This window comes from Terrapene carolina, unplaced genomic scaffold, assembly GCF_002925995.2.
Source record: "Terrapene carolina triunguis isolate 2854851 unplaced genomic scaffold, T_m_triunguis-2.0 Scaffold833, whole genome shotgun sequence".
Classification (NCBI taxonomy): Eukaryota; Metazoa; Chordata; order Testudines; family Emydidae; genus Terrapene; species Terrapene triunguis.
The window spans coordinates 2759478-2774163 of record NW_020665184.1 but is presented as its reverse complement, the minus strand read 5'-3'; the positions used below and the strand labels follow the sequence as shown (position 1 = coordinate 2774163).

The 14686-nt window shown below is 63.6% G+C and overlaps 1 protein-coding gene across 1 annotated transcript in view; it reads right to left on the bottom strand.

The window, feature by feature from the left end:
* LOC112112269 (potassium channel subfamily T member 2-like) overlaps positions 1-14224 on the bottom strand; it is a 39310-nt gene extending 25086 nt beyond the window's left edge. The window contains exons 1-6 of the mRNA XM_026660598.2: positions 14136-14224; positions 2436-2515; positions 1807-1909; positions 1360-1413; positions 1228-1276; positions 202-261 (exon numbers count right to left, since the gene is read on the bottom strand). Of these exons, the coding sequence (XP_026516383.1) occupies positions 202-261; positions 1228-1276; positions 1360-1413; positions 1807-1909; positions 2436-2515; positions 14136-14224 (435 nt within the window). The remainder of the gene's footprint in view (positions 1-201; positions 262-1227; positions 1277-1359; positions 1414-1806; positions 1910-2435; positions 2516-14135) is intronic.
* Positions 14225-14686: the final 462 nt, after the last annotated feature.

Sequence of the window (14686 nt, the reverse complement as noted above, 5' to 3'; positions counted from 1 at the left end):
CTGAGCTGGGGTAAACCAGGGTGGTTCCATCGATTTACACCCGCGCCGAGTCTGGCCCCCTCCCCTGGCTCGCTCAGAGGGACCCCCCCGCTGTAGCAGGAGATAGCAGCGGAAAGGCAGAGATCCCGGGAGGGGGGCATGGGGGGGCAGAGGGGGAACCCGCTTTCTCCTGCACAGAGCAGCCTCCCCCCCCAGTTGTACCTTGTAGCCAAGATACACCAGCAGCATCGTCTCCAGGAAACTGATCAAAGCCACCAGCACCTGGGGGTGGGGAACAGAGGGAGGGGTCAGTAGGGGAATGACGCTGCCAGCCCCACATGGAGCCCGGAGCTTTCCCCACCAGCGCACGGCCTCGGGCGTCCCAGGGGACTGGGAGAGGACCCCAGCTCCTGCCGAGCAGCCGGCGGCCCAGCAGCCCAGGGATGACGGCGAAGATTTGGCCATGGGTATTTTTAGTAAAGGTCAGGGACAGGTCGCGGGCTCAGTGAATTTTTCTTTATTACCCACGACCTGTCCCTGACTTTTACTAAAAATACTCATGGCCAAATCTTCGGCACCACCTGTGGGGGCTCAGAGCTCCAGGGGCGGTGGGGAGCTGCGGGGATCCCCCTGATGCCCATGGCGGCTGGGAGTTTGGGGGCCCCGCTGCCTCAGGCAGGACCCTGCAGCTCCCAGCCTCTGGTGCTGAAGTCACGGAGGTCTTTGGAAGTCACGGATTCCATCCGCCGCCGGAATGATCCCCGGAGCCCTTGGCCAGAGGGTAGATATTTAAAGTGAGTCATTCTCCACCCCAACCCGAACCCCGACCCCAACCCCAGGCTGGCTGGGGCTTCCGAGTCCTGGGCCTTCCTGGCTTCTGCTCTTCGCTGCCTGGGATCAGCTCTGTTCCCTTGCCCCTTGTGTGTGCAGCATTGCCTAGCGGCTGTTAAACATTGCCAGGTGACCACGCCCCACCCCAGAGGTGGCTGCATGTCAGCGCCCAGAGAAGCAACCTCTGGGATCCTTTGGGAGGAAAGAGGCTGGTGAAACTGCCGACACGCCACCTCCCTCGATAACCCGTGTGACCAGCTCAGTCCCCTCCCAGTGGGGGGGTCCCTCCATGTGTCCATCACACCCCCAAGGCAACCCCCCCAATACTAGGACACAGACTCCTAGGCCCCCACAAGTCACTAACCCCCATGCGCTCCAGTCCCCCCCTGCTCCCCCTGCAGGACCCCCCCCACTCACCTGCAGCCCCCAGAGGGGCAGAGGCCTATTCACCCAGATAATCGGGGTCCTGGAAGAGAAAAGCCACATTGAGGGCAGGCTCCAGTGCTCCCCAGCCCTGGCCCCGCCGGCTTGGCACCTCCAGACACTTACCAGTCAAATTTATTCAGGTGGTGAGCGGAGTGGTTCTGCCTGGGGCAGCCCCAGCTGGAAAAGCAGAAGGAGACAGACAGATAGACAGACTTCTGAGCCCCTGGCTATCGTCTCCATTCACCGGGCCGGCCCTGGTTTCTGTTCACCCACCCCGGGGTGCCCGCTGTGATCTCTGTGCCAAGGGTGCTCAGACAGCCTCTCCTGCCCGGCACGTGCAGGGTGGGGTGATTGGAGCCCCGGGCCGAGCCAGCAGACCCAGCGGTGCCCGCGGCAGAGAGCATTCTGGGTAACGTGGGGGCTGCCCATGGGGGCGCCCGTGCCCACCCCACCCTTTCTGTGCGGCTCCCAGCACGGCGCTGCCGGTCCCCATAGGGCTGTGTCTCCTGGCCGCCCGCAGCTGGGGGGCTCTGAGCTAGTCATGGCCGGGGCAGGGGGGGCCTCACTCACCAGCCCCCTCGGCCCTCCTGGGGGTCGTCCAGCAGCACCCGGATGATGTACAGGAGGCAGCTGAGCAGCTTGAGGGAGAAGTTAAACAGACGCACCCGCAAACCTGAAACACACACGGCGGGTGAGACGGGCGGAGCCCCTAGCGCCGCGCTGGGGGGAGCACAGACTGCAAGGGCAAAGCCCCCCCCCCACTGCCTACAAGGGAACCCAGGCCTCCTGACGCCCAGGCCTCCCTGCTCTAACCACTAGACTCTGCTGCCCCTCCCAGAGTTGGGGAGAAACCCAGGAGTCGTGGGACACAGGATTCCTGCCTCAAGCCCACATCTGAGGGTCGAGCTAGAGCTAGCGGGGCCCCAAGACAGACAGAGTAACGCCCACGAGGCGAGGGAGATGGGGCTGGAGGGGAGAAATGGGAGGTGCCCGGGCACTCCGAGCTGGGATTCGGTCCCATCCCCTGTGGCCCAGGCAGACCCAGTTCGGGGCCCCGGCAGCTGCAGACCCACAGAACCATCCATCTCCGCGGGCTGTGGTGCCTGGGCTGTGGGGAGGCCGCACCCTGCTCTAGTCGTCCCAGACTCTGCGCCGCCCCCCCGCCCCCCCCAGGACTGGGGGCGGCCGGAGCGACTCACTGGAGCGCTGGTTCTTGATGAAGAAGAGTTTCAGCCGCTCCTTGAAGGTGTTTTCGTTGACGTAAAACTCCACTTGGACCCTGCGAGAGACGGGGTCAGTGGGGGACGAGCTGAGGCTGCAGGGACCTGCGTGCTTGGAACGGGGCTCCGGGCAGATCCAGGCAGCCTCTGCCAGGCCTGGGTCAGCACCAGAGACAGCTCCCCAGGGTGCCACCTTCCCTGACACAGTCCAGGGGCTTTTAACCCCACAGGGCCCCAGGGAGGCAGGGCAGGATCAGTGACTTGCCCACAGTCACCCCAGGGAGTCAGTGGCAGAGCTGGGTGGCCACCCCAGATCTCCGAGTCCTGGCCCAGCGCCTGCATCCCACGCCCAGCCTCTCCCCCCTAGGTCCTATCAGGCTGGGGTCCCCCTTTGCCTTGTGTCTGGGGCTGGCAGAGCCCGGCTGCTCCAGGCCCTCACTCCAGCGCATCACTTACTGCTGGGCCCTAATTGGCTGGCAGGACCCTAAGCTGGAATCGCTTCGCTTGGCCTCCACCGATCGGCATCTCGTTAGCTGTGATCACTGAGCCGGAGAGGGAGCCCGGGGTGGTACCAGGCCTGGGGGGGTGCGGGGAGGGACGCTGGCATCAGTGATGTGCCAGGATGCAGGGAGCAGCCAGACATTTGGATTCCAAAGCCCCTTGTGGTTGTACCACCGTCTGCCCCCAGAAGAGCAGTGGCGATCGGACCCTACCCCCCAGCTCCGCTCCAGGCCCATTGGCAGAATTGCTGGTTCACCCCCAGCTGTGTGCCCAGCCACAAGCCTGGCTGAGCGGCTCCCAGCTCCCCCCACTGGCATGTTCTCGCTCCTGATGAGCCACCAGCTCCGGCAACCTCGGCCCTAGGCAGGAGCAGACGCTATCGCATGCGGGCTCCCCGTGTGGCTTCACGTTCAACTGGAACATCCTCAGGGCAAGGACCGTCCCCCACGCCAGAGCTGGGAAGAGAACCCAGGCGTCCTGACCTGCTGCACCAGCCATGGCACGCGGCCGCCTCCCCACCGCCAGCGAGCGGCTGCGTGAGGCCTGTTGCAGGGATACTCAGCTGCTGGTTTCTCCCCACCCCTCCCCATAGCACCTGCCTCGTTTGCATTCGTCAGGGATCCTGCATCCATCACCCCGATCATCGGACAATGCGCCGGGAGGAGGGAGGCAGCCGCAGTAATTTCAGGCGCCCCCGCCTGCTTGAAACCCAGGACTTGGCTTTGCCCATGTCATTCGCCCCGGGAACCAGTGGGCATGGGGGGCAGGGCTGGGTTACAGCCCTGCACTGGGACCTGGGCCCAGCGCCTGGCATCAGCGAGTGAGAGCAGCCTCGTGACGTTCATCCACCAAACGTACAGAATTACGTTTCTAGCCCTTGTGGTTTGCAAAGGAAAACTTTAAAGAACATCTGAACGGCCAGCCTGGGTCAGACCAAAGACCCATCCAGCCCAGTGTCCTGTCTCCCGACAGTGGCCAGTGCCAGGTGCCCCAGAGGGAATGAGCAGAACAGGGAATCATCAAGTGATCCAGCCCCTGTTGCCCATTCCCAGCTTCTGGCAAACAGAGGCTAGGGACACCATCCCTGCCCAGCCTGGCTAATAGCCATTGATGGACCTATCCTCCGTGAACTTATCTAGTTCTTTTTTGAACCCTGTGATAGTCTTGGCCTTCACAACATCCTCTGGCAAGGAGTTCCATGGGTTGACTGTGCGTTGTGTGAAGAAATACTTCCTTGTGTTTGTTTTAAACCTGCTGCCTATTAATTCCATTGGGTGACCCCTAGTTCTTGTGTTATGAGAGGGAGTAAATAACACTTCCTTAGTCACTGTTTCCACACCAGCCATGATTTTATAGACTTCTAGCATATCCCCCCTTAGTCGTCACTTTTCCAAGCTGAAAAGTCCCAGTCTTATTAATCTCGCCTCATACGGCAGCCGTTCCATCCCCCAAATCATTTCTGTTGCCCTTTTCTGAACCTCTTCCAAATCCAATATATGTTTTTTAAGATGGAGCAACCGCGTCTGCATGCGGTATTCAAGGATGAATACTGGATTTATACCATGGATTTATATAGAGGCAAAATGATATTTTCTGTCTTATTTTCTATCCCTTTCTTAATGAGTCCCAACATCCTGTTCGCTTTTTTTGACTGCCGCTGCGCATGGAGTGGATGTTTTCAGAGAACTCTCCACAGTGACTCCAAGATCTCTCTCTTGAGTGGTAACAGCTCATTTAGACCCCATCGTTTCATAGGTATAGTTGGGATGATGGTTTCCAATGTCCGTTACTTTGCATTTATCAACATTGAATTTCATCTGCCATTTGGTTGCCCAGAGGATGTGTGGGCATGTGTCTGCCTGGGTCTGCAGGGAACCTGAGCCCATCACTGCGCGATGGGGAACTGCCCTGAGTGTGACTGTCGCAGTGATGCCAGGGCAGGGACAGGAGGGACACGTCCCTGACCCCCCACACACACACCGTTCGGGATTCACCTAGGAAGGAAGGTGCCGTGTCAGAGCCACAGCCCTGTGGGAGTTAATCCAGGGGCCGGCTCTCCCCTGCCCCCCAGACAATCCAGCCGACCGTACAGAGCCTTGGCACCAGGCGCTCAAAGCCAGGGCAGGGCCAGACCACCCCTCTCACAGTAGCCACGGCTGGAGTGACACCCACGCCGGGAGGACAGGCGGCCTCTGGGATGGAGGAAGAAAACTCTGCAGCTTGGGGTGCCAGTTGCCGGGGCCCTCAGAGACCCCGGGGCACCGGTCCCCAGGGCACCGGGCCCCAGGGCGATCGCAGATCCCGGGGCACCAGGCCCCAGGGCGATTCCAGACCCCGGGGCACCGGTTCCCCAGGACTATTTCACCAAGAAGCCACTGAGCTGGTGGGAGTAGTCATCAAGCTGGTCTCCTAGTGGGGAGAGGCCCTGGGGCCTATTCCCTGCTCCCCCGAGCCATCCAGTCCCCCACCCTGGAGCCGGAGCTCCCAAGAGGGGAAAGGCCCTGTGCCCTCCCAAGCCAGCCAGCCAGCCAGCCCCCTGCTCTGGGGTCAGATTGGAGCTGACATTCCTAGAGGGGAAAGACCCCGTGCCCCATTCCCTGCCCCATCCCATCTTTGGGCGGCTCAGAAGGGGTCCACGGTTGAAGTGAGAGTGTGGGGCAGCCTGGTGCGGCTCCGTTCCACAATCCCCCCGCACACACACACAGGGCGATATCGAATCCCAGTGAGGGGCCAGGGGACGGCGAGGCAGCCCCGCGGATCCGGCGCGAGGAGAAATAACAAAACCTCGTTGGAGCTGAGTCTGGGAAGCAGCTGGTGCCAGGCGCTGCCGACGCCCAGACGCCTGGGGGCTGCTCTCAGCTCCCCCACCCATCCCGGGGGGGTTCAATCATTAGAGCAACAGGGCTTTGTCCTCAGCAGACCCCTTGGGAGCAAAGGGGCCATTGCTGGGGGTACCCGCCCCCACCCCAGCTTGCATGGTGCTATTTAGGACATGGGTAACAGGTGCCGGCTGATGGGGGCTGCATTAGGCCTGTAGGGTTTCTTTGTGGGGGGGTCCCGGTCACCCCTTCTTTTTGTCCCAGTGGGGCTGGGCAGGGTGTCTGCAGTGGCAGGGGTGAGGTCTGTCAGGCAGCCACGCCGGGCGCAGCGGAGGTAGGATCGACACAGGCAACTGCCCCCAGGCAATGGGAGGCTGGAGGGGGAATCTGCCTGCCCGGCGTGCCCAGGGCGGGCGGGGAAATGATCTGAGTGGCCAGGCAATGGGGGGATGGCACGGGGGGGGGGAGCTGTGCCTGTGACGCACATTGCACAAGCCCTGGTGATACCAGTGGGGTTCTGCCCCTTTGGCCCTGCTGAGGATCCCCCCAGGAGTGCGCTGGGATGTGGGGGGGGAGCGTCCCAGGCCGGCCCCACGGCTGGCCTGCATGGGGTACTAACGAGACCCTGCCCCCTTGGCTTCATTCTCCCCTCGCTGCTCCCCGGGGTGCATGCCATGCCCTTCCCCCCGGGCACTGGGAGGGGAACGCCCACCCTAGGGCTCTGGCTGCAGAGGAGTCAGCCGGACCAGAGCCAGGTGGGAACTACATCTGCAGCTCGCTGGCGAACGGCTCCCCCGGGCTGCAGGGCGGGAGCCTTTTGGCGGGTGATGACAGCTCCCGCCTGTGCCCGGCTGCTGCAGGCCTGGGGTGGTGGATTCCAGCCAGGCCCCCCCTGGGCTTAGGGGATCCCCAAGCGCTGATGCTGTTCCCCTCTTAGCTTGTTGGAAGACCTTCAAAATAGGGCTGGGGCATCCCTGCCCCCCCCAACCGCTTTTTAACAACCCACAGGGAAACGTTCTCAGAAGGTCAGAGGTCACTCGCCCAGCCGGGAGCCGAACCAGCTGATCCTGCTAGACCCTGGCCGCCCCCTGCACCAAACGTCAGGGGGTGCTGGGCGAGAGAGGTGCACAGCATCAGGGTCTGAGGGGGAGAGGGAGCAGCACCCCAGCTCTGGGGGCTCTCTCAGCACAGAGCACCAGCCCACGGGCTCTTATGGTGCGGGATAACCCACAGGCACTTTCTCATTGGCTGATGCTCATGTCACACCCGTACTCTGATTGGCTGTCAGGGAGAATACCACACCCATCTTCTGATGAGAGCGACCAGATGTCCCGATTTTATAGGGACAGTCCCGATTTTTGGGTCTTTTTCTTATATACGCTCCTATTACCCCCCACCCCCGTCCTGATTTTTCACACTTGCTGTCTGGGTCACCCCACTTCTGATTGGCTGTCAACAGTGCCACACCCCTGCTCTGATTGGCTGTCAGAGAGCCTGCCACACTCACCTCCATTCTGATTGGCTGTTGGCAGTGCCACACCCCTGCTCTAATTGGCTGTCAGGGGAATGCCACACCCACATTCTGGTTGGCTTTTGGCAGTGCTACGCCCAGGCACGGATTGGCTGCCAGAGATGTCCGGTGTGATGCCCTCTAAAAGCTGCAACTCTCACGTGGCCCAGCCTTCCCCTGTCCAACACCCAGCGCAGCCGTGCACCTGTGACAGGCCCCCACCGCCACCCCCAGGACAGGGAGAGGCTGGCTGGGAGCGTTTCACGCCCACCTTGCACCAGTGCCAGTGGCTGCACGAGGACCTGTGGTGCATGAGTGCCACAGCTGGGGAGAGCTGGGCAATCCAAGGGGCTGTGGGCTGGTTGCCAGCAAGGCATGGCCAGAGCAGGGACCCACCTGCGGGACACGGATCTCCCAGGCAGGCGCTGTGCTCTGCAGGGAGACGAGGTTTGCTCGAGGCTGCAGCCTCTCTCCACCCCCCAGAGCTGGCTACCGAGGCAGAAAGGGGACTCGCAGCCCGGCCAGACGCAGCGTCTCTCCCGGGGACGATGGGGTGCAGCCGCTCGGCTCCCACACAACGGAGGCGTCAAGAAAGCCACTCGACAAGCGAGGCGGATGGTGCAAAGAGGGACAAGCTGAGCCTTCCCCAAGGGGCTGAGCGGGGAAGCTACTGCCCTTTGAAGGCGGCAGGCGCGAGGCCCTTTCGACGAGAGCTAACGGATCAGCACTGGGAGTCTCTGGGAGCGGGGCCGGAGCTGGGCTCGGGGGGCTGGGGCTGAGCAGACAGGCTGGGACCCCCCCGGGGGACTCGCTCCGCTGACAAACAAGCGGACGTGGGAGGGAAATTGACACGGGTTCCAGCTTCCACCTCCCGTCAGGTGTGAGCAATTTGCTGACACATCTAGCCAAGGGGCAGGAGGCCGCGTACCCCCGGCCTAGAGAGCTGGGCTGCAGGTCAGGACAGAGGGGCACCAGTAGAGCTAGAGAAAATCTCTCCTGTTTCTTGCCCACGCTCCCGTCTGTCTCTGACACTCCAGCTCTGTGCAGCCGACGGAACTTTTTCCTTTTCTTGTCCCCCCGCCCCCAGGAACAGGGAAGAATCCAAAGCCCCTTTGCCTGCAGGCTGGGAGGGGGAGGAGGGGAAGGGCCTGGTTGGCAGGCTAAGGCCGAATTTAGGCTGCAGTTGCTGGGCCGGAGCCGTCCTGGGCAGCTGAGACTGGCAATGAAAGGAACCAATAACGAGCCAAGAGCAGCTCCCAGATTTTCCCTCTGCTCCGGCCGAGGCTGAGAACCGCTGGGGCCAGGCAGAGGTCCACGGGGAGCAGAGGGGCTGGCGGGAGCAATATCCCTTAGGACTCTGGGAGCCCGGACTCCTGGGTTCTCTCTCTGCCACTAAGAGGGGAGTGGGGGCTAGTGGTTAGAGCAGGGTGCTGGACACCTGGATTCTATTCCCAGGACTCTGTCATCTAGACTGGAGATTGGGGGTGAATCCTGGATCCCTCTCCCACTGGGCCTCCACCCTTTGGGATCATTTCCCCTTGGTGCTGCCTTAGCAGCTGCCTCCCCTCCCCCAGACCCTGCAGCCATGAACCCAGCCCCCCTCAGGCCCCCAGGAGCCGCTGGTGGCTGAAATGTGGTGATCAGCCCTGCAGGAGCTCCTGCGTGGCAGGGGGTGGGTGGGTGGCCGGCCAGATGAGGGAATCTCTCGCCAGCTGCGTTCCCATTCGGTGCCCGCCCAGCACCCAGCTCCTGTGACAGTCCAAGAAAAACAGTAATTTGCCAGTTAGACGTCTCCCCCGGCTGCTGGGAAGGGGGCGGAACTGGCACCGTTATCAGCACTCACCACGCCGCCTGGCACACTGGGTGCGCGGAGCCGAGCGCGGGTTTGTTATTGTAGGGTGCACGGAGCTGGTTTGTTATCGTAGGGTGCGCGGAGCGGGCGCTGGTTTGTTATTGTAGGCTGCATGGAGCTGGTTTGTTATTGTAGGGTGCACGGAGCTGGGCACTGGTTTGTTATTGTAGGGGTGCGTGGACCCGGTTTGTTATTGTAGGGTGCGTGGAGCCGGGCACTGGTTTGTTATCATAGGGTGCACAGAGCTGGTTTGTTATCGTAGGGTGCACAGAGCCGGGTGCTGGTTTGTTATTGTAGGGTGCGCGGAGCCAGGCACTGGTTTGTTATTGTAGGGTGCGTGGAGCTGGGCGCTGGTTTGTTATCGTAGGGTGCACGGAGCTGGTTTGTTGTTGTAGGGTGCGCGGAACCGGGCGCTGGTTTGTTATTGTAGGGGTGCGGGGAGCTGGTTTGTTATTGTAGGGTGCGCGGAGCCGGGCGCTGGTTTGTTATTGTAGGGTGCACGGAGCTGGTTTGTTATTGTAGGGTGCGCGGAGCCGGGCGCTGGTTTGTTATTGTAGGGTGCGCGGAGCTGGTTTGTTATTGTAGGGTGCATGGAGCTGGGCTCTGGTTTATTGTAGGGTGCGCAGACCCCTATAGTGTTTCGTTAGCATAGGATCAATTATGAACACGGCAGCTGCATTCACCCGTATGTTAATAGAGGGTCACGCAGGGGCTCCATGTGCTGGTTTGTTATTGTAGGGTCTCTAGGTGCTTTGGGGGCTGAGCCACCCAGCATAGCAGGACCCAGGAGGGCAAGGGGCCGGCTCAGCCCCTCTTGGGGTGCCCTGTATCAATTGCAGGAGACGCACGAGGAACGAAGCTGCTCATTCCCACCTTCCGCTGCTCCCAGCATGCCACTGGGCACGGCCCCCGCACCCTGCCTCCCTTTGCTGCTCCAGAGCCCCGCCCGGACCCCGGGGCACTCAGCCGCCGGCAGATCCCTGCCCCCCCCCCCCCAAACGCCCTGCGGCTGCTGCCGGAGCAAGGCCTCCTGCCCTGCAGGGCTCCACCAGGTGCGAAACGTCGAACCGGCTGAGACGCGCCGGCCCCGGGAGCAGATGCAGTGGGAGATTCCAAGGCCGGAAGGGACGTTGTGATCAGCTCCTCTGACCTGCTGCATGGCCCCCGCAGATCATTCCTAGAGCAGACCCTGGCTAAATGCTCCCACCCCCACGTCATGGCTAATTATAACGCCGGGGGCCAATTTCCCCCCTTTGCCCCCTTACTTCCAATCTCCCCACTTGTCGCGGGGAAGGATAAATGGGCCGGTGTTTTATTTCCGGCTCCCATTACAGGGCTCTGGTTCTTACTCGGAGAAAGGGAGGAGACGGCCAGACGAGAGGAATAAAATATTCAACTTTCAAGCCCCGGATCTTGTGATTATCGTTAATCGGATGAGGGTCGTGCACACTGAGAACACGGGCCCCGTCGCACCGGGCACCACTGGGTGCTCGTGGTGCCAGGTGCTGCCCAGACCCACTGGGGGAGATCGGCTGCACACACATGGCGAGAGACAGCCCCTACCCTGAAAGCTCCCAGTCTACTAGCCACAGGAGGGATTATTGTCCCTCTTTTACAGATGGGGAAACTGAGGCCTGCAGAGATGCATGGATGTGCCCAAGCTCCCGCAGGGAGAGCCAAGGGATGGAAAGGCAGTGCCCCCCCCCGCTCTCTTCCAGCCCGCTGATGCCTCGGCCAGTGGAGGCCCAGGAAGGGCCATAAGCCACTGGCGGGAACCCATTTGCCTGAAGCCATCAAGACTTCAGCTCCCTGGGGAGCTGGAGGCCAGTGGTGAATCCCAAGAGGCCCTACGCCAGCCCAGGCCAAGCTTGGTCCGCTCCTTCCGCCCAGGGTCCCAGCCAGCTCCAGATGGGCACCCGACCCCCTCCATGCCCTCAACGAGGTGCAGCCACACAGCCCCTCACCGTGGGAGAGGATGGGGAGCTACCAGCATTGTGCAGATGGGGAAACTGAGTCACAGAGCAGGGAAAGGTCACAAATCCAGGCTTAGAACCCAGGAGTCCGCACTCCAGCCCCTCCCCCCCCAGCTAGGGTTCCAGCCCAGCTGAGCGATGCCTCATTGGCAAAAGGCCAGGATCCCGCTGCTGCAGCTGCCCTGTTCTCTACTCTTGGCGCTGCGGCACTGGGAAACTACAATGCCCAGCATGCACCACTATGTCGGTAGCCAAGCATAAACAGTGGGGGGGAGCAATGCATGCTGGGAGCTGTAGTCTCAGCAGGCTGCACCTTGGTGTTAGAAATTGGGACATGGGTGAGGAGGGCGTTGGTCCAGGCCTTGCCCCCTGGGGAGCGGGTTGGGGTGGGGAGAGGCAGGCCAGGGGATGCTGGGCTGGGGTGAAGCCAGGGATGGGGGGGACACAAAGACAGGGAGGGGGAACAGGCCTTGCGATCAGCAACCACCACATTGAGACACCAGCGTGGGCGCGGGTCTATCAATCTCCCTTCCGCAGCGAGTCAAGCGAGTGTTAATCACTCCGGTTGCTCCTAAGCCAGGCAGGGATGGCTCAGCAGTCGGGAGGGGGGGGACACAGGCTGCGCTGGGGGGGCTGCCTGTCCATCAGGGAACAGACACCGAGATGGCACCTTCTGCTGAGACGCTCTGTATGCAACATTCAGGGGGAGGCAAAATCCCATGGGGGGCGTGTGCTTGCGAGGCGGGCACGGCCCTGGCATGCAGGACTCCTAGGTTCTATGCCCAGCTCTGCCACCCAGTGAGCAGGGCGAGTCACTTGCCTGCTCCGTGCCTCGGTTTCCCCTCCAAATCTTTGTCTGTCTTGGGCCTCAGTTCTCCCTTTGTAAGCGGGTGAGAATGATCCTTGAGGAGCTCTCTGGGGGAGGGACGGGCTCTCACGCGGTCTCTGCAGCGCGCGGGACGACGGGGGCGCCCCCGGAGCTGGGTTGTGGTCTGTGCACACCATAGTGGGATACACCTAGTTAACCACAACCGATTTCCTCCACCCAGCCTCTGCCCGCTGGGCCAGATCCAGGCTGGCCCTTAAAGCCCCAGAAGGTTCCCCTCGCTGGCACCAGCCGACAGCCCCGGGTACCCGCTCAGGCTGCAGGGAGCCGGCTCCAGGAGGCCTCCGCCCAAGGGGGAGGCGCTGGGGCAACAGGGGGAAATGAGCTGAGATTGAAGAGGGTATCCCAGCCCGGCTCCTGCTCCTTCCCATCTCTGCCCCGTATTCACCCCCCACCCACACATCTCTCTGCATGAACCAGGGCACACCAAAGCTACCCCCATATCCCCCGCTCCAATGAGCAGGCAGCAGCCGGTGACTGTCGCAGGAAGCAGGCTAGGAACAGGAGGGGTGTGGGTGGATGGGGGGGGGAGAATGGGCTCCAGGGAAGCTCTGAAAACACCCCCCCTTCACCAATCTGGGCTCACAGCTTCATTAACCCCTTGGGAGCTGCTAGATCCCAGCAGCCCCAGGCCACCGAGACTCGGGTCACTGGAAGAACAGACCCAGACCAGCCCCACGCTGGGCTCCCCCCACCCAAGCTCTGCTAGTGCCCCTCACTCCTGACCTGCAGAGCCCTGCCGCTAACCCAGCCCTGGGCTCCCCCAGCCCCCCAGCTTCGCTGGTGCCCCTCAAGCCCGACATGGAGCCCCCTCTATCCCAGCCCTGCCCCCCAGCTCTGCCGGTGCCCCTCACTCCTGACCTGATCCCCCCCCCCATCTGCCTCTCACCATCCAGTCCCAGAGCAGCAGGGACTGGCTGGCCCAGGGGGGTGGGGAATGGGATCCCGGCTCCAATCTGACCCCAGGGGCGGGATCTCCAGGGGGACGGGCCGGCTCAGCAGAGAGGCTGGGGACTGCATGAGCCATGGAGACGGGGTGTCCCATTGGGGGATCCCTCCGGGCAGGGCTGGGGCACATTGTCATTGCCTGAACCCCTGCCCCCACGTGTTGCTGCGGGGGGGGGGGGGGACATTGCAGCACCGGGCCGTGCGCTGTGCATGCCAGTCAGAGCCAGGGAGACCCCCGGGGACACCGGACAGAGCCCCAAGCACAGTGCCCCACGCAGTGCCATGGAACCCCCCCGCCCCCCGCCATGCCACGGGGAAACCGCCCAGCTCCACACAGTGCGCGACGTGCCCCCATGCTCAGCCGGGGGGGCTCCTGCTGCGCCCAGCCGCGGGGGGGGGGGGGGGCAGGCAGGCCCCCGGAGATCCCAAGCAGCCCCCTGGAGACCCCCCCTGGAGACCCCAGGCAGCCCGCCGGAGATCCCAAGCAGCCCCCTGGAGACCCCCCATAGAGAGCCCAGGCAGCCCCCCGGAGATCCCAAGCAGCAGCTGTCAGAGCCACAAAGGACCCCGGGGCGCCAGGCGACACCCCAGGGCGCTACGGAGAGCCACCGAAAGCCAGCCGGTGTCCCCTGTCGCAGCCCCGCTCCACCCAACATGGTCTGGGAAACAGCCCTGGCTTCCCGGGGGTCCTCAGGGACGGCGCCAGCCGTTCTGCTCCGGAGCCTCCCCCTTCTCCCGGAGCCGGGGAGAGAACCCAGGAGTCCTGGCACCAAACACCAGACCACGCTGCCGCTCCCTTCCCTCTCCACGCCCCGAGGCGGCGCCTCCCCCTTTGCCCCCATCCCTCCCGCGGCAGGACACAGACCGCAGCAGGGACTTTGGGGGAGGCTCTGGGGGGGTGGCACTGACCCGGGAGGGGGACTGAGCCCCCTGCAAGTCCAAAGCTGGAGCCTGCCCCCCCCCGCCCCGCCTCAAAGGGGGGATGGGAAGACCCACCGCCCACCGCCCAGGCCGAGAGCTGCAGCGGGCAGCCCGGGGGCCACGCCCCAGAGAGCCCGGCGCCCCCAGCGCCGCCCGGGCACAGCTCGCCCCAGAGCTGGGCTGGCGAAGCTGGAGCGGGGACCAGGGGCTCCGGGGCCGCGCCAGCCCCCCCCGGGCGCCAGTGCCCCCCATGCCCGGGCCCCCCTCACCTCTCGTCGGCCTGCCAGTCCCCCAGCAGCAGGTCCCGGAAGCGGTAGCGAGGGGGCAGGGGCAGCACCTCCTTCTCCAGCTCCACCATGTTGGCTCTCGACGCCGCCGACGCTCAGCCTCGCCCGGGCGGCTCGCGGGTGCGGGGAGCCGCTCGCCAGGGCGGCCCGCTACGGCCGGAGCCCACGGGCATGGCGGGGCGGCGCGGGCATCCGGGAGCGGCTCTCTGCCCCCCGCTGCCGGGGCTGTGGAAGGAAGCGAGCGGCTGGTGCCATCAGCCTCGCCTTGCCAGGGACTGGGGCCCCCGCCTTGGCGCCCCCGCTAGCCCATGGCCCGGCCCCCGGGGGGCGAGCGGCCCCTGCCAGGCGGGCTCGGGGCTCCGGAGGCGGCGGAGCGAGGGGAGGCAGCCGCTGAGCGCGCCTCGGTCTCCGGCAGGGATGTGGGGGGCGGTTTCCAGCAGGAGGGGCCGCCCCGATCCGCCCCTCGCCTGGGGGCTGCTGCCCTGTCCCCTCCCTGGGCCACCTGCGGCCGCGGCGCTTCCTTAACCCCTCGG